General features: G+C 39.6%; 1 protein-coding gene across 1 annotated transcript; it reads left to right on the top strand.

The window, feature by feature from the left end:
* Nucleotides 1-412: 412 nt before the first annotated feature.
* On the top strand, nucleotides 413-15,541 carry LOC146635366 (alpha-tectorin-like). Its single transcript, XM_085350535.1, has 17 exons — nucleotides 413-458; nucleotides 3,934-4,025; nucleotides 4,314-4,538; nucleotides 5,215-5,289; nucleotides 5,438-5,543; nucleotides 5,670-5,799; nucleotides 5,933-6,170; nucleotides 6,335-6,485; nucleotides 6,610-6,697; nucleotides 6,804-6,866; nucleotides 7,054-7,253; nucleotides 8,293-8,424; nucleotides 8,518-8,705; nucleotides 8,866-9,014; nucleotides 10,432-10,677; nucleotides 10,791-10,953; nucleotides 15,449-15,541. Exons 1-17 carry the CDS (start codon nucleotides 413-415, stop codon nucleotides 15,539-15,541), a joined length of 2,385 nt encoding a protein of 794 aa, XP_085206661.1.
* The last annotated feature ends 3,697 nt before the right edge of the window (nucleotides 15,542-19,238 follow it).

The following is a 19,238-nucleotide window of genomic DNA, read 5'->3' as shown; positions in this document are numbered from 1 at the left end:
AGGGTTTTCTTTGTTTTTTTTGCTCATGATACGCATTCCTCCAGTCTTTTATTCATATTGTTATGTTTCTCTTCTTTGAAGTTTGGTGTTTAATGAGAAAATAAACTTAGATTCAGAGAGGAAATGTGCCAAGTGTTGATGCAAGGAGACAAATTTCACTGACAGCTGAAGGAGCATGGAGATGTTTAACTCGCACAGTGATGATTGTTCAGTTAGTCTGTTTCTGTGACATCATCAGAGTCATAATTTCAAACATTCTGCATGCTGGGATTTTCCTAACCTTACAGATGATGTACAGTAATAACTCCAAGTGTTACCATTTGATGTTTGTGCTACTTTCTGTCCAATCACAGACGTCCAACTGTGTTTTTTTTTCTTTCAGGTCTTTGTCAGGCGATTGGTTCCCTCCAACATGCTGTGCCCACTGCTCTTCCTGTCTGCATTCATTGTACTGGCAGGTAAGCATGCACCGCAGCTACTTTAAAAGTATCCTTACTAGACTTGAGTATTTGGTGATTAGTATTCAGGAACTGATAATCAGAGACTGAGGAACAAAGACCAAATGACCTGAAGTGAGGAGGGACAGTGAAGGCCATTTGAAGTGCTGATAATCTGACAAACATGGACAGATTTTCCTGGGATCCTTGCTTTCATATCTTTATTTTAGAATAAACAATCATACAAACAAACAAGCATTTTTAAAGAGTTCAAGGGATGTAGATCTCTGTCATCTGCCCATCCATCAATCTGATGGTTCATTAATTACATTCAACACGACTCCCTGAACTCTTTCAAACCCCCTGTCTTGTCTTTTAGTTTCTATGTTTTTCTCGTGGAAGGTTTGGCGCGTTTGACAATGCTATGGTCTTTTTTGCATTGAAAACACTGAGCTTTACTAACATTTTGCTCACATTTAACATGTTTGTGTCCTTAAAGGTCCAAACACAGTAAATATAGTTTTGGGTCTATGTGGAAGAAATTATTTCCTGTTTTCTGTTCACATTCAATTTAACTCACTCATCTTAAACTTTTCACGTAATAACTGAACATTTCAAGTCCTGTTTTTTGTTAATATTGAGTTATTTTCGTGGCATTTTGAACTAATAAGACTCAGACAAATTATAACCCCTAGTCCTGATCCTAAACTTGAGTTACTAAATTGAAATTTAAAGACAATAAACCAAAAGTGTAACTTGCAGATAACTGACAGCATTTTTTTCAGTGGCAGAAACAAGCTTCCATATTTACTGGATGCAGGAAGATAAAACTGTACCATGGGGAAAATATGGATCGCTACACACAAAAATAGCAGTGTGTGTGTGTGAAGAGAAAGGCACTGTAGAGAAATATATAGTACTAAAAGTTTATACTTCAAGCACTTCAGTTAGTAAAACTGAAAAATGTTTAACAAGGTCACCAATACAAATATCTGCTCTCTTTTAGAATAATATATTAATGCTTATAAAACAGAAAAGATGTGTTAAGATATCTGCAGCCAGCCAGGAGAAAATCAGCAAATAAAGTTGAGAATCTTTTTTTTTTTCTTAACTGATACTCAGAGAAATACAAAAACATTAGATGTCATTGAAAAAGTTTAGACCCTCCTTACCCGCCATCAGACGCGTTACTGTAATCTGATTACTTTTTTCAAGTAACGAGTAAAGTAAGGGATTACTATTGCAAAAACGGTAATTAGATTACCGTTACTTTCCCGTATAGGAACGCTGCGTTACTGCCTTACTAAAACCGTGATTTTTTTGCGAGAATGTGTCATGACAGTGACGTAAGCGAGCGCGACGTTGGTGACAACAGCTGTGTGCAGATCAACAATGGATCATATATCGATTGTGGGAGAGAGTATGAGCGTGCAGCGTTTAAAGCGTGGAAGTACTGACCTTACTTTGAGTTTGATTCCATAAAAAGTGACAAAAACATTAGCGTCCGTTGTGCGTGGGAAGAAAACTTCTTTTTACAGCAAAAAAACCCCCCTAAACTTCCAAGCAAGCACCGAGTGCGCTACCACGTAATGGGAAACTCACAGAGAAACTCGCAGATTCTTCAACTGACCGCTGCGGCTCACCTGCACCAGGGTAAACCTCCGCCTACCCTCAGTCCTGCTTCACAGGTGAAAATAGAGCAACAGGACCGCTAGTCTTTGACTTTATTTATTTTCTGCTGTGTTTTACTTGCATCTATTTGAAAGACTGAGTGTAAACACAAAAAAATATTTTATTTTATGTGCTGGAATGTGCAGAAAATAGGTTTAAATGTTAAACTAATTTCTTCAAGTCAGAGAATGGTGCATATAATTTAAGTTTTGCTTGATGCATAAAGTTAAAAGATTAAAACTGATAAAACAAGTTTAAAAAAAGAGACTTTTCCATTTGATTACATTTTGTATGATGGATTATGCAGAAAAAGTAGAATTGGGCTGAAAGATCTATCGCTTTATCACCAATTCAGGTTGTAAATCGTGTTTTAAAAAGTAACTAAGTAACTAAGTAATTAATTACTTTTGAAAATAAGTAATCAGTAAAGTAACGGCATTATTTTTTGGGGAGGTAATCAGTAATTAGTTACTGATTACTTTTTTCAAGTAACTTGACCAACACTGCTCGCCATACAGAGGTCCGAGGGATCTCCCAGAAATGGCCAAGCTCATTTCTGGAGAATAGGTGACTGATCTCTTACCCAGTGCAGGTTAGGTTTGCAGTATTAGTTACCATCATGATATGCCCCAGTCACACTTTCACAGGACAGGAAACCCAGCGTAAATAAGATTGAATCCACACTTTTAAGCTTAAATTTCAAAACTTACATTTAACTACTGATTTTATCTACTGTTCTGTTTTTATCTGTTTTGATTTTATATACTGTTTTGTTTGTTTGTTTGTTTGTTTGTTTGTTTGTTTGTTTTATTAGTTTCAGGTTGGCCATTCTTGTATTTTGCTCGTTTGTGTTGTTGTGTTTGCACATCTCTGTTGCTTGTGGGGCTCGCACACAAGAATTTCACTCGCATGTGCTGTGCCAGTGTGCCTGCACATGTGATGTGACAATAAAAAGTGATTTGATTTGATTTGATTTGTTAATTAGTTAGTTAGTTTATTTGCTTGTTTTAATCAATTTTAAATCATGCTTTTTATTTTTTTTTTGTTTCTAATGTCTCTGTAAAGCACTTTGAATCACCTTGTTGTTGAATTGTGCTATACAAATAAACTTGCCTTGCCTTGCCTTGCCTTGAATCCTGCTTCGTAGTGGACCTCCAGTCTTTGCATTTGGAGTTTTTTCCCTGTCCATATCTGTCTGTTACTGGTTTTTCAGCTTCACCCTGATTATCTGTGAGTCCCTGTCATGTATTTCATACATTTTGTTTTACTTTGTTTTAGCCTCACTGGCACTCTGAATGTTATCAACTCATCATATTCAGATCAAAACAGCTCTCATTCTCTTTTCCAAACACTGCATAGCTGATCTATACAATGCAATATCTGAAGTTACAACATAGTAACATTTCTGTACTTTAGTGTTTAGGCCTGTCATGAGAGTACATGTTAATGTACTACCGTAACATAGATAAGACTTCATAAGTCCCCATATATCCATCAACCCTATTTCTTTAGCAAAATAATTTGAATAGTTGTTTTACACCAGCTATGAGACTGATCATGACCTATCCGGCTGTCCATCGCTGCATCGAGTATGCTCTGCTATTACAAATGAGAGTGTAAAGTGAGTAAGTAATAAAAAAGTTAAGTCTACTATACCCATCCATATAAGTTCCCCAAGTTTAACTTGTAATCTACCCTCCTTTTCCAAGATTTTGGCAACTTGTACGAATACTTTGTTTCTACAAACGCGTGAATGTGAACCTTTGTTTGTCCTAACAGCTAACAGGCTGCAGCTCACACCTCTCACGTGTGTCTGTGTCTTCAGGTGCTCAGCAACAGTCAGTCAGTGAGTCTTCAGTGTTGGACATCAGCTCATGTCCCATCACATATTATGGACAGAAGTACGGGAAGCTCTATGTGAGTAGGATGAAGCCTGATGTTTTAGCAGAGCTTTATGTGTTGTTGCTGTTTAATCTCCACCTGTAGCAGAGATGATGTTTGCAGACTGAGTGAAGAGTTCAGAGATCAGCGTCTTATTAATGTCCTCTGCAGTGATGCTGAGTATGTAACCATCACCTGATGCAGCTTCCTGAAGAAGAGCGAGAGCTCTGACTGAAACCTGAGCACCAACAGTTCAGCTGTACATGACAGAAAAACCCACAAAATATTTTGCTATTTGATTTGTTGTGTCTCTGATTTTTACAGGCGAACTTCACAAGAGAAGAGATTGCGTTCTGTTTTGACAAGTTTTACAACCCTGGGAATAAAGGCGACTGCATCATAGGGAGCTCACCTGACAAAAGGAGAGCAGTTCTTTCTATAGTTCAAGCAGATTCTTTTCTTGAACGTTGGATTAGAAATAAAACACAAACAATTCAGAACAGTTTGAGATGCAGTGTGCAAATAATCATGCCGATCCGCAGTTTAACGGTGAGTCCTGCTCTGTATCACAAAGCCTGAAGGGTGTGCCTAAAATTAATAGTTTCAATCAACACTGAAAACAAACATAAAATGAAAAATGTTTCTTTTTATTTTTTATTTTTTAAAGGGACATTGTAGACTAATTAACATGAGTATGTCAGATGCAGCCGTACAGGCTAGTTTTCACCTGAAGGGTGAAGGAAAACCAAAGATGCAAAGGCATCTAAGCGTAGACAGGAGACAGGACCAACGCATGTGAATGGTAAAAGTAATGCATAATCATAACCAAACAAACTAAACATCAAAAGCAACTATTAAAGATTGAAAACAGAGGCACTTTAAGACAATACAGACCATGAAAACAGAGACTTGCATGGATACCACTTCAGTATATGACAACATGTTGGATTATGATCGTGTTTGTTTAAAAATCACTTTTTCTGCTATTTTTGTTGCTAGCAGAAGGATTGGTCTGATGATTGGTTATATAATCACCTGATTTAAAAACATGTGTGATGACTGTAGTTTTTATAGCATATGGAAACACTCCATTATGAAATTCAAAATGTTTTAGCAATGCAGCTCAACAGGCCCAATGTTAATGTTGTGAACCTGAGCTTTTCTAAACACTTTCAGATGAAACTTCTTCACAGTGACTGAATCTTTCCTGTTAACCTGTTTACAGATGATCTTAAACCTATTCAACTTTGGGACAGAAGCAGCTCTGAGTTTGGAAGCACATGGCACTGGTTTAGTGGCGGTGAGTCTGTGTGTATATGAACAATAACACTTTGACGTAATATGTTAAATACTTTATATTTAATGCCAACATTTGTGTCTGTTTTCAGCTTGATGTCAGTTCTTTCTGCTCTGTGATTATAACATTAGCTGTGTTTGTTTCTGTTTAGCTCCAAACTCGGGTCAGTGATGTCGTAATCGACACATTAGCGGTTAATAACGTTCTTAACAAGTATCATAATTATACCATAGATATCAGTGGATGCAGACACTCAGGTTAGTGAATCTTAAACTCCTACCGTGACTTTGGGATTATGTAATTCTGAAAGATTTGATTGTTACTGTTTTATTTGCACTTACAGTTGGAAAACTGTTGAACTAAAGTGAAGCCTCTCTTCCCAGGTACTGTGTATAAACCTGGTACTGTGGTCAACTCTGACCCACAAATCTGCTCCAATGTCACCTGTTCTGAGACTGCAACCCTCCAGACCTCTGGTTGTGGTCCATTGGAGTATTGTCAAGGCAACGGCATGTAAATATTTTCTCTTCATATTTTGTTACTAAAAGGTTCTACAGTGAAATAACTTAAGAAATAGAGGGTCCCCTGCGGTAACCTTCTTTGGCAGCAACTCATGGTGATGTTTGTGGTTGGTTGCCTTTGTTAGCTGCAGGTTGGCCTCCACCTGCACTGTGACCGGCCCCACTGTCATCGACGTCCACGGCCATATGAACTCCATCCAGGATCGCTGTGCATACTCTCTGTTCTCGACTCCGTTACTCCCAGATTTCCTTGTTCTGGGGAACTTCAGGGACAGACGTCGTAAAGATGTGAGCTTTTTGGACAGTGTGACGCTGCGTGTGGACGGGCATGACATTCACCTGGAACAAGGTGGGAGAGTTCAGGTAAGCGACCTACAGCCACAGTTCATGTGTCAGAGTGGAGTCTGATCCAAAGTCCTCCCTCATCCTGTGCTGAACTCAGTGGTTGTTGCTGTGAAATCAGCCTGTTTGTGTGTTTGACATGTTTCACTCAGTGTTTCCACCACTTTGTCTCTGCTGTGATGCAGCTGGACGACTCCACACTGACCCTCAGCAGCTCATCTCAGCTGGTTCACGGTGTGCAGCTCTCTAAGGACCAAACTGGAGTCACTGCCGAACTCACCAAACTCAGCATCTCTGTCTTCTTTGATGGCGACACCGCACAGATCGTCTTAAAAGGTACAGAAAATAAAGTTTAACTCATGTAATGTAAACTGTAAACTGTGCTGTTATTTATTCTTCTGTGTTTGTCCAGTTTGAATATTGATGCTGATCTGACTCATTCTGTCCTGATCCTGTGCAGGACCTGCTGGTTCATCTGTGGAGGGTCTGTGTGGAAACTCCAGCAGCTCTCTGAGTGACCTGAGGCTCTCTGAGTACAGCTCCACCAGGTAAGACCGCATCACAAGCTCAGAGTCCCTCTGACTGCTGCTGCTGATGTTGCAGATATTCTGTTTTTATAAAGGAGCCTGAACTTTGTTGTTTGTCGCCCCCTAGCTGTGAGATGCAGTACAGTGAGCCTGCTGACAGCACGATCAACTGCACCAGTGTGACTGAACGGTGAGCAGACTGATCCACAAGGCAGGATCTGTTTACCCTTTGACGTAATAAAAAACATGTGTGTTGATCTGTCTTGTAAATTACATGGTACATCACATGTGACTGTAGCATAGATGGAAGATAAACACAACTGATTACAGATTATTATTTTATTGTCTTCAATTTTGTTTCTCTATCTGTGGTACAGCTGTAATCTCCTGAAGGAGGCGCCCTTCTCCTCCTGTAACACTGACATCGACCCAGAGCCCTACATAACCGCCTGCACCGACACTTTGTGTAAATATCCTGCGGTGAGCGGACTCAACTGTCAGTTCCTGAAGGCCTACGCCAGAGCCTGCAGTCAACACAACCACGCTCTGGATGGCTGGACATCAAAGACCGGCTGCTGTAAGATGTTAATAAGACCTTAATAAGACGTCAGATTGTCACTGATTTCTAGAATCGATTCAATTCTGATTCGATTTGATTTGAATCGGGGAAATTTGGCCTCAGACAGTCAGAAATATTATAATTCAGATCATGCATCGGTACATTTCTATATTTTTATATCCATAAAAAGAAAGCTGACACTTGCGAGACTTTATCAAATATTGAAGATACTTATTATCTAGACGGAGGAATAATCACACGTGGGGCATCGGCTTTCATGGGAACATTCACACCAAAAGGTGACTTTGTTTATTGAACTCTCGCGTATACTCCGCAGCATAACAGGAAGCATCCTTTCAAAATAAAATCACAACAGATGACAATGAGGGCATACCTATTAACTAGCTCAACAAAACTGTTCTTGAAGTAGACTGAGAGAGAGAGAGAGAGAGAGAGAGCTGTGCATGAAGTGTGATTGTATCGTGGTGGAAGCAAAACAGCAAAAGTAAGAGGGAATTCACGTCGATGTTTATCAAATGTGAAGCGTAGTTTGCTGCTTCTTTTGTGCTGGTTCAGTGAAAACCTGCAGCTTCGGAATCTAGCGTAAAAAATACGTACACACAAAGCGTGGACCCGCCGAAACATCAGAATCAGCGAGCTGTCGGCTTTCAGCTCCAGTCCGTGCCGTCGGGTGAGAAAGGCAACATCTCACTGATTCTGATCCTGATCCGCGGGTCCGCGCTTTGTGTTTACGTCTTTGTGCAGAATCCATGTACCTGCTCTCATTTACTGTTTTAGCTGTTTGGTGGTTGTTGAAATTTTGTGAGGTTTAACCTGAGATTCTGGCTTTTCGGGCAAATTAAAATTTAGATTAAAAAATCGATTCAGGATTTTAATGAATCGATATCACGTTATCCAAGCTAGAATCGATTTTAATCGATAAATCACTAATCAAAACCCACCCCTATTAATAAGCTCTCCTTTGTTAAAGAACTGAACTGTGGATTTTTAGAGCTCCCACGTTTTCAGGATAATACATCAGTGTGTTCCTCTGTAGCCTCTGAGGCTTTCTGTCAGGACAGGACCTGCAGCGATCACGAGTTCTGTGGTGAGAAGACGGTCAGTGGTGACACTCGCTGCTTTTGTCGGGCCATTTTTGCCTCCAAGTACCAAGCAAACAACTCTTTGGGTACGACAGCTGTGACATCACCATGACAACAGGGCTGAATAATGTAGGAAAGCTTCTAACTGTGATTTTTCTGACTGATATTGTGACGTTCAGGTGATGCAACGGTCTGCAAGGAGAACTCTGCTTCACTAACTCTGGTCGGTTGTCTCCTGGAGGACAAAGACATCAATTACTCTGCTTTACAGCTCAACGACCCGACCTGCAGGGGTCGGGTGGACAAGCTCACCCACATGGTGACCTTCAGCTTCAACAGCAGCAACAGATGTGGGACGGTGGTCACGGTGGGTTTCATCTCCTGCTGTTTAAGCTTTGATCTCTGTGAATTCTAAAATTTTTGGTCATCTGAAGTTTATACCAGTCAGTCAACATCTTAAACAGTATCAGATGTTAAAGATGAAACAATGAAGAACTTGCTTAGTATCTGATTATGTGACCCTGCAGACCAACAATAGCTACATCATCTATAAGAACACCATCAGGAGCCAGAATTACTCTGACGTCATCACTCGCAAAGACCAAGTCCAGATCGACTTCTCCTGTGTTTACAGTCAGCCGAACATCAACACTGCAACCTTCAGAATCAGAGACTGGTTTGTAGTGGCTGCTAGGTATTGTTTGAATATTTGTTAAAATGTGGGCATTGCTAACAGTGCAAGTATTTTAAGATGTTGGGATTAGGGCTGCTCGATTATGGCAAAAATGATAATCACGATTATTTTCACTGAAATTGAGATCTCGATTATTTGACGATATTTATTTAACCCTTACGACCTACTATAGAACCAAGTCCGCCAGAGCTTATATTATTTTTTTACATGTTGTAGTGCCATTTGTGGGAGCATTTCAAGTTGCTATACAACTATTATAGCCCATATTTTAATAATATGTATGCATTAAGTCCATAGTAACTACATTAATTGCAAAAAAGTGCAATAAACTACAAAAAAAATTGAAAATCATTTTTGTTTTTTTTACATATATTTCTACTTGGAGAAATTTAAGAGGTTTATCCCTCAAAACTTTAAATACAAAAAAGTTGCAAAAAATAGTTTACAACAACAGGAAATTTATTTTGAGTGTCTTCATAGTTTTATTTTGGAGATACACCAATTTTTATATACTGCAGGAAAAACGAAAAAACAATCCTAGCATGTGCATCAAAATAAACTATTTCCAGCAGTGCAATTCGAGTTCTAAGCATCCCAGAAACTATTCAGAAAAGTCAAACATGACCAGTATAGGCTTTTAAGCCCTACAAGTAAAAAACTACATTTTCCGCGAAAATGACGTCATTTCCGGTTTCGGGCAGGAAATGGCGGACATGCGATAGTTCCCGCTGACGTCTGTTTCACTGTGGGAAGTGTTACGAACAGCTGATCGGATCGGCAAAGCGTGTTTCTGGAATATTATGTTTTTGTTCCTGCAAGCGCTTTTTATGCAATTTTTGCAAAGCTTTATGTGGAAGGAAACCGTGACCGAGGACAAGCTGATGGAATAAGATGTAAGTACAACTCCTCTGGTTTCATATGCAAAAAAAACTTATTGCGCTAGCTTACACGGCTCAGGGTTCTTCAGGGATTTAAAAATAGTTACACAAAACGGAGCGTGCTGCTCTGACCGGATTTAAAGGGTAAACAATGACTTTAAAAAATAATATAAAATAGTGTGCAACACCACTGAAGTTTGTTCTTTTTTTTTTTTTACCTCTCTTTTCAACCAACGGCAGTCACTCTCCTCTCCAAATAACTTCTGCTTAGCTTTCCGAGCTTCCCTCGTGTCCTCTTAATCAGCGGTCTCCACCCTTTTTTGCGCCACGGACTGGTTTATGCCCGACAATATTTTCACGGACCGGCCTTTAAGGGTAAATGAGGGAGGGGCTAATAATCGGCTCAGTCATTTTTAATGATCGTTGAAAGCCCAGATCGTAATCGTGATTAAAATTCGATTAATTGAGCAGCCCTAGTTGGGATTGTTGTTAACAACAGTGTAAATGTGTGCATTCTGCAGGTCCGTTGCACAGCGCATCACATCTGGAGCTTGGAATTACACTCTGACTATCAAGGCCTACACTGATGCCGGCCGCACACAACTTGTGGAGTGGAACAGTGAATTGCAGTTGAACGAGAAAATCTGGATGGTGTTGAAGACCGATGGCTTGGATGGAAGCATGGTCAGTGTGGTGACCGACTCCTGCTGGGCAACTGACAAGGCATCACCCACCAGCAGTCCAAGACATGATCTGATCATTAACGGGTGAGAGAAACTCAGAGGTGGTGGTTGCTCGCTGCTGCTCAGAGATTAATTCAACTCCTTTTGATCACTATTATGGACTCCTGAACAAAGTTTATTTTCCTGCTTATGAACAGCTGTGCAAACCCTGCTGACCCGACGGTGCAGGTGGAGGAAAACGGACTGGCAACCTCCACTTACTTCTCCTTCAACATGTTCCGGTTCACTGGGGGCTCTAGTGACATCTTCCTTCACTGCCAACTCCACCTGTGTCCCAAACAGGGGAACAACTGCATCCCGGTACGCAAATGTTCATAGAAAGATATACCAAATCTGGCCATCTTTTCTGATTTCATGAGACATTGCTCTGCACATAGACATTTCTCTTCAGTGTGCAAATGTTCAAGCACTGAAGCGCATTATTTACTGTTCCTTATCCATAGTGTCTTTTGCTATTGATGTCCAAATAGCTTCTAGATGTCCACAGAGAATTGGTTTGCATAAAATGAGCTGTCTTTGAATACATTAAATCTCAAATCTGCTCAACAGAACTGAAGTCTGACCTTTCGCTTCGCCATTTCATCAGGTCCAGAACTTCACATTCTTTTTTCTTGGTCAAATAGTGTCTGCACAGCTTTGACTTATGATTGGGGTCAATGTCTTGTTGGTATATGAACTAGAGCTGGGCGATATGAGATTTTTTCATATCACGATTAGAGATGGACCGATCCGATATTACGTATCGGTATCGGTCCGATACTGACCAAAATTACTGGATCGGATATCGGAGAAAAATAAAAAATGTAATCCGATCCATTAAATATCACGAAAGCACCTCACAAAACGTGCAACACGCCGTAACTCACCTCAGAACGTTAGCACGTCGGAGCAGTATGCATCACGTGATAGAGCGGCTGTGGCATGCGGGACCTGTCGGTGGTCTGGATAGCATTTGGAGCTTCGCTAGCAACCCGGCATTTCATCTCCGACAAAGTTATCCCGAGAGAAGTAAAGCAAGTGTGTAAGTCCATCTCTGAATGTTTGTAAAGCATTCCTGCGTTAAGCTTAACAAACGACTGCCTCTTCTTGCTGCTACTTCAATCATGAAACTGCTTAACGATCAGCTGATCGGCTTTTCTGTCGCGAGTCCGTGTCTCTAGTTTGCTTTTGGCCCACTTTGCACCAGAAAGAGGAAACCAGCGGCTGAACAACAGCAGCACGTTTAAGCTTGATCAGCTGTTGTTAGAATGTATTTAATATTACTTTCTACTCCAGGATCTTTTTCTACGTAGCTGACGGCTGGTAACTGTGCAGGGGCGGATCTAGCAAAGTTTAGCCAGGGGGGCCGATAGGGCATTAACAGGGAAAAGGGGGCACAAAGACATACTTTTCTTTCTTATTCTCATTTAAAATGTCTAGCTTTTAATAAATAATTATCTGACACCCAAAGTTTTAATTTGATGCAAAATGAATAGAAGTCCATTATTGTATATAGTAACTATTAAGTCTAATATATATACCCTAGTAAGCTATAGTACTTTTTCCTTTGGGAAGGTACCATCTGTGCAGTCTGCAATTCTGTTGAAGAAAGATGTTGAATCTATTTAATATTTCTTGAAAAATAATTGATTTCTGTGCATTTTTTTTCACACTGCATCAAATTAAGGTTGATTACGTCGATTAAGCATCATGAGGTGGAGCGTGGGGGGTGGTTCCCTATTTTTTATTTATTTATTTTTGTTGTTGCTGGGAGTTGGAACCCTATTAGTTAGGTTGCTTAATATTTATGCTAAGTACTCTTTAAAATACCAGAATAGCGAGGATGGTGTAGGTTTAAGTTTATTAGATTGATCAGTATTGCTGAACTATGAAATATTTTTTTTTGCATACAGGTATAACAGAATAGCTTTAGTGTAGTTGTTGTTTTAAACTTGAGTATGAACTTATACAAAATGCAGCAAGATATTTAAAAACAGTTTTGTTGATTAAAAAACACTATATCGGATTCATATCGGTATCGGCAGATATCCAAATTTATGATATCGGTATCGGACATAAAAAAGTGGTATCGTGCCATCTCTAATCACGATATGTTTTTTTCATTTCAGGCGATAACGATATCTATCACGATATAAGCCAAATAACTATTTGTAAGATTTAAATGTGCCGTTGCTCACAAGTAAAATGTGAAATAATCAGCAGCTTGTTTTTATTTAAATATTTATTTCCCATAATAAGTTCAACAGGGTAGATGTACTTAAGGAACATGAGACTTTTTCAGATAAATAAAGGCAAATATTGCAAACTACACAAAAGGCAGCCGCTAAAGCGTTTAAGTTTCAAAATAGAACAAACAAAACAGACTAAATTGTCAATTCCACTTAGAAACAAAATGTTAATTCTAAAAATAAATCTTAGTTTGTTTTACAGAAGAACAGACAAAACTGACTAACTTTTGTCAATATCAAATAAACTGAGAACTAAAAGGAAATTCTCAATCTCTCCTTGTTGTATAGCTGAGCTTTTCAAACAGTTTTAACAGTTACTTTAGTCTGACAAAAGCCGAATGACGAATTAGCGCTTCCAGTCAGAGACTGAGGCTACATCCACACGTACACGGGTATTTTTGAAAACGGAGATTTTCCGTTTTCGTTTTAAAAAATAATCCCGTCCACACATAAAGGGAGAAATGAAGGAAAACGCTGCTATGAACATGCCAAAGCAGCAGGTGGTGCTAGATTCCTAACCGTGCAGAAATGTTGGCCAATCAGAAGTCTAGAAGCCTCGGTGGGAAAAAGTAAACAAAGCTGGGGCATAGAAGCAGACCCGAGTCGTATGTGTGGACGGACAGTAACTGTGTATATGTAAGCATTTAAACACTGCAGAGTAGAATTAACAGTAACAGTATTGTAGAAATTCATTTCACTGAAACAATAACGTGGCACACAGTGTGACGCATGCACCAGTTTATTGTATTTCCAGACTTGCTTTCGGCACAATTTACAGTGCATGCTACTCTGTTTTTTGTCAGACTTGAAATAGCCGAAATACCTTCACCCTACGGAACTTCTTTGGCTCTTCCGTTCGACAATCTCTCCGGCATTGGAACCATCATCTGTTTTCTCTTCGGTCACGCTCGGTTGATTTTTCTAGTCGGCACACTCATTTCCTCCATTACGCGCTGGCTCCATTACCCGCTGGCTGCTTCCCAAACAAACACACGTGCGGCTTGGCACTTGTGCTGTACGTAACAAGTCACGCGACGTGACGCTGCGGCTGTGATTGGTTCGGCTCTGCGCTACTTAATTTGGATTGGCTGACCTTTATTTTTTTTTTTTTGTATTTATTTTTTTTTAAGAGGACAAGAGCGGCGAGGTCTATCGCGATAGCTTAATTTCTCTATCGAGTAAAAGTTATATCGCGATACATATCGTTATCGTTCTATCGCCCAGCTCTAATATGAACCCACGACTAATCAGCTCCGGTCCAGAAGAGACTCCATAATGCACTAAAATGTTGTGGTAGACTTTCTTGTCCATGACACCATAGATTTTTTTCCTAATTTGCCCGAGCTGTTAGATATGGGTGCAGTGCATCAAGCATTAACCCTTTAAAGGCGGTCGGAGCAGCAACGCTCCGTTTTGCGTAACTATTCTTAAATCCCTGTAGAACCGGAACCATGTAAGCTAGCACAATAATTTTGTTTCGCATATGAAACCGGAGGGGTTGTACTTACATCTTATGCCATCAGCTTGTGCTAGGTCACGGTTTCCTTCCACATATAGCTTTGCAAAAATTGCATAAAAAGTGCTTGCAGGAACAAAAATGTAATATTCCAGAAACACACTTTGCCAATCCGATCAGCTGTTCGTAACACTTCCTACATTGAAATAGACGTCAGCGCGAACAATCGCATGTCCGCCATTACCTGCCCGAAACCGGAAGTGACGTCATTTTCGCGGAAAATGTAGTTTTTTACTTGTAGGCCTTAAAAGCCTATACTGGTGTTTTTAAAAGTCATGTTTGACTTTATGCTTTTCTGAATAGTTTCTGTGATGCTTAGAACTCAAATTGCGCTGCTTTAAATAGTTTATTTTGATGCACATGCTGTTTTCTTTGCAAATTTGCATTATAGGATTGTTTTTCAATTTTTCTGCAGTATATAAAAATTGGTGTATCTCAAAAATAAAACTATGAAGACACTCAAATTAAATTTCCTGTGGTTGTAAACTATTTTTGCAACTTTTTTGTATTTAAAGTTTTGAGGGATAAACCTCTTAAATTTCTCCAAGTAGAAATATATGTAAAAAAACAAAACAAAAACGATGTTCAATTTTTCTGTAGTTTATTGCACTTTTTTGCAATTTATGTGGTTAATATGGATTTAATGCATAAATATTATTAAAATTTGGGCTATAACAGTTGTATTGATGTATAGCAACTTGAAATGCTCCCAAAAATGGCACTACAGCATGTAAAAATATAAAGTAAGCTTTGGCGGCCTTGGTTCTATGATAGGTCTTAAAGGGTTAAAAGGTTCTTCAGCTTTTGAAAATGCTGTTTCTGATGCTGTTCATTGTTATCACCGGAATTCATCATTTTTAAAAGATGAATCGACCCATATATAATAGATGCTGATCGACTTTCAGAGACTACTATCATCAGATTCAATAAAAATGTTATAATTGGAGGGTTTTGACACAAAAGATGAAATGTTTGCTGTCAGTGGCTTCAGTCCTAAATGAATGGATCACTCTTGGTTTTGTAAAGCCTGGACTTTGTCTTTAACTTCCAGACGTGTAACACACCTGCTCGGGTACGCAGATCTGCCAGTTTGACATATGAACCTGAAGCTCCAGCCTTCATCAGCGTGTCCTGGACTTATTAGGTAAGGTACAATCGGCTTTTGTGATTTACCATCATATATGTTATGTGGTGATTGCTGAAGAGAACAGTGAAGTTTAAGTAAGAAATTCAGAAAGAGGAAAAATGCCTGAGGAAACCTCACTGGTGGAGGTGGAAAGAGACATTACAGATATGTTAGCAATTTTTACTGGAGTTAAGTTTTCTGCCCACCTAAACTGATGGGTTTGTATTTCCAACTTTGCCTGATAAGCTGTTGAGTGAATAAAATGTCCTAGTTTATACAGTGGTTCAAAAAGGTGTTTCCCCCCTTCCTGATTTGCTATTTCCTTTGTAGATTTGTCACACTTAAATGTTTCAGATCATCAAAAGAATTTAAATTTAAAATTTTAAGAGGAAAAAACCTACATGGCCCTGTGTGAAAAAGTGATCGCTCCCTTAAACCTTATAACTGGTCGGGCCAAACTTAGCAACAACAGCTGAAACGAAGCGTTTACCATAAATGGCAGTCTGTCTTGTACAGTGCTGTGAATGAATTTCGGCCCGCTCATTTTTGCAGAATTGTTGTAATTTAGCCACATTGGAGGATTTTCAAGCCTAAACCACCTTTTTGAGGTCATGCTACAGCATCTCAATCAGATTCAGGTCAGGAATTTGACTTTGGCCACTCCAAAGTTTTCATTTTGTTTTTCTTAAGCCATTGAGGTGGACTTGCTGTTGTGCTTTGGATGATTGTCCTCCTGCAGAACCCAAGTGAGAATATACGGCCATCTGTTCGTGATCTCAGCTTGAGGTCAAGAATCGTTCTTTTGTGACCTCCTGGATGAGTTGCTGATGCACTCTTGCAGTAATTTTGGTAGGCTGGCCTGTGAAAGTTCATCACTGTTCGAGGTTTTGTCCATATGTGGATAATGGCTCTCACCGTGGTTCACTGAAGTCCCAAAACCTTACAAATGGCCTTCTAACCCTTTCCAGACTGAGAGATGTCACCTACTTTGTTTATCAGCTGTTTCTTTGGATCGTGGTATGTTGTTTTGCTTTTTGAGATCTCTTAGCTTGCTTCAGTTTGTTAGAAAATTTCTATTTAATTACAAATACTTTTTCATACAGGGCCATGTTATCTTTGTCTAATATTTAAATTTGTTTGATGATCTGAAACACTTAAGAGTGACAAATACACAAAAAATAGGAAATTAGGAAGGGGGCAAACACTTTTTCACACCACTGTACGTCACCTGACAGTCCAGCATCAGGGCAGAGGTCATCCTCAAACACAGATGATTCCAACAGAAGAACTGGGATATGATTTGTGAAAAGGAGCCAAGGTCTGTGACAGAAAGAACAGCAGTCACAGTTTACTCTGGTTGTCTTCTCAGGTGGTTTCCACGGTGACTTTGATGGACTGACTGACCAACCGAGTGCTGACCTAATGTGACAGTGTTCGCAGAGACAAGAGACATGCTGCTTTTATCCATCTCCTTTATACTTGTACTATTTCTGCTAAAGGATGGAAAAATAAAGCGTGTGGTAACCAGTCTGTGTTTTTCCAGAATTTCATTACTTCTACTTTTTGGCTCTGAAACTGTTCAGCTTGAACTCCAGTCTTTTCAGCTTTAATGAATATTTCCTGCAATACATTCAGAGGCTTTGAAAAGCTGACGGGCTTAGAAAAATGAAAAGATGTGCACTAATATTAGTGTTACAGACACCACCCATTCATTCCACATTTAAACATACAGTTGTGGTCAGATGTTTATACACACTCATCATGAATGTCATGGTAATTTGGTTTTTTTAAATAAGTTATTGGAACTGGCCTTTTTCGATGGTGGAATGATGGTATAGCATACATCTTTAATTACTTTAAAAAATAAGAGCTGGGTGCTCAAGTTTGAATTTATTTGGAATTTTCTCTAATTCACACAGGGTCGAAAACTATGCATAAAGACTTAAATATATACTTACATCCTCACTAGTATTTGGTTAAATGTCTCAGAAGGTTTGACCTCAACCAAACACTTTTGGTATCCATCAACAAGCTTCTGGCATAATTCAGGCTGGATAATTGACCATTCATCATGGCAGAATTGGTAGAGTTTATTTCAATTGGTTAGTTTCCTCGCAAAGACCTGGCTTAGCTAATGTGAGCTAATGTGCTTTGAATGTGCTTCCATTTGAATCGAGTTTTCGTTTGTGTTTGGGATCGTTGTCAAGTAAAAAAAAAAAAGGAGTCCTGTATTATTGCATCCACATTGTGTAATGTACCAGTAGCAATAGTGTAAAAACAGCCCCAGAGCATGACGCTACCACCATGCTTGACGGCCGCTGCAGTGCTACTCCTCCAAACACACCACCTGTCATTTTGGCCAAATAGTTCAACCTTTGTCTAATAATAATAATAATGGATTGTATTTATATAGCGCTTTTCGACACCCTCATAGCGCTTTACAATTCCACTATTCATTCACTCACACACTGGTGGAGGCAAGCTACAGTTGTAGCCACAGCTGCCCTGGGGCAGACTGACAGAAGTGAGACTGCCATATCACGCCATCAGCCCCTCTGGCCAACACCAGTAGGCAGTAGGTAAAGTGTCTTGTCCATCGAACCGGCAACCTTCCGGTTACATAGATGAGCTTCCCAACCCGCCGCCCCGGTCGTCTAGTCTCATCATAAAGATGTTCTGCAGAATGCATTTGGCTTGTCCATATGGGCAGCTACAAATTTCAGTGGAGTTTGAAGGTGTTATTTTTGGAGTAGGAGTTTGTTTCTTGGTCAGCACCCTCTCATTCCGTGGCAATTTAAAACTGACGTTGCTATCGACGTTGATGCTGGTGTTCCAGAAGTTTCCTGTTCATGGCAGGCTTGAGCCTGGGGGATCCCTGAGCATCCTGACCAATTTCCTCTCATCTGATAGTGACAGTTTGGCTCTTCTTTCAGTCCTTAGCAATGAGACATCCAAATAACTTGTACTTAGATGAAACTGCTTGAACTGATAATCTTGGAATCTGCAGTTGCTTAGAAATGGCTCCAACAGACCTTCCCAACTCATGTTAATCTACAGTTCTCCTTCTTATATCTTCACTCAGGCTTTCCCATTACAAGCATTGGTCAATCCAGTAAGGGCTGTTTAACAAATTCTTTTTATCCGGGCAAAGAGAAACCCACAAGTTTTTTCTCTTTTATTTTCAGGTGCTTACTTTACCATGTAAGAACCATGTAGAACCTTCAGCGTCAAGATGTGTGAATAGATATTATATAGAACACACAGGGAGTGGGCAGAAGTTTTAACACTGATGTCCCTCTTCTAGCCAACATGCAGGACAGTTTATATGGCCAAAATATCTTTTTGTAGCAGGCTGTAAATATCTTTATTTCTGTTGTAAAGTTTGACATTTTGCGTCTGTGGGAACTGACTCACTTTTGGTCACTTTTAGAACCAGTCTGAAGTGGATATTAGAGAAACTGCAGTGTTCAGTGCTTTAACATTAGCTTTATTTGTTAGCCCCAGAGGTTGATTTTGCATAATGCAGCTTGGCATGCTGCAATATTAACATACACCAGGTTACTGACAACCCTTTTTCAAGCCAAAACAGATAAGACTACATCTAAAACACAATATCCTCTTTAGCATGAGACAAAACAAAACTCAACTCTGACCTTCCCCTTGGTCTCAATGGGTTGGCCAATTATCCAGAACATAAATCTATTGGAATTTTAAG

The sequence above is a fragment of the Diplotaxodon limnothrissa genome, linkage group LG3 (assembly GCF_057381915.1).
Source record: "Diplotaxodon limnothrissa isolate DT_005_m linkage group LG3, D_limnothrissa_male_GT1.1, whole genome shotgun sequence".
Lineage (NCBI taxonomy): Eukaryota > Metazoa > Chordata > Actinopteri > Cichliformes > Cichlidae > Diplotaxodon > Diplotaxodon limnothrissa.
The sequence above is the reverse complement of the archived record's forward strand: the minus strand, read 5'-3'. Positions and strand labels throughout refer to the sequence as shown.

What these genes read in the sequence shown, in the direction of transcription:
- LOC146635366 (XM_085350535.1), top strand. Translation starts at nt 413, where the DNA reads ATGCTGTGCCCACTGCTCTTCCTGTCTGCATTCATTGTACTGGCAG. An exon ending in TGCCGATCCGCAGTTTAACG is followed by an intron (nt 4,539 to 5,214) that starts GTGAGTCCTGCT and finishes ACCTGTTTACAG; the next exon opens with ATGATCTTAAACCTATTCAA. An exon ending in ACCTTCAGAATCAGAGACTG is followed by an intron (nt 9,015 to 10,431) that starts GTTTGTAGTGGC and finishes TGCATTCTGCAG; the next exon opens with GTCCGTTGCACAGCGCATCA.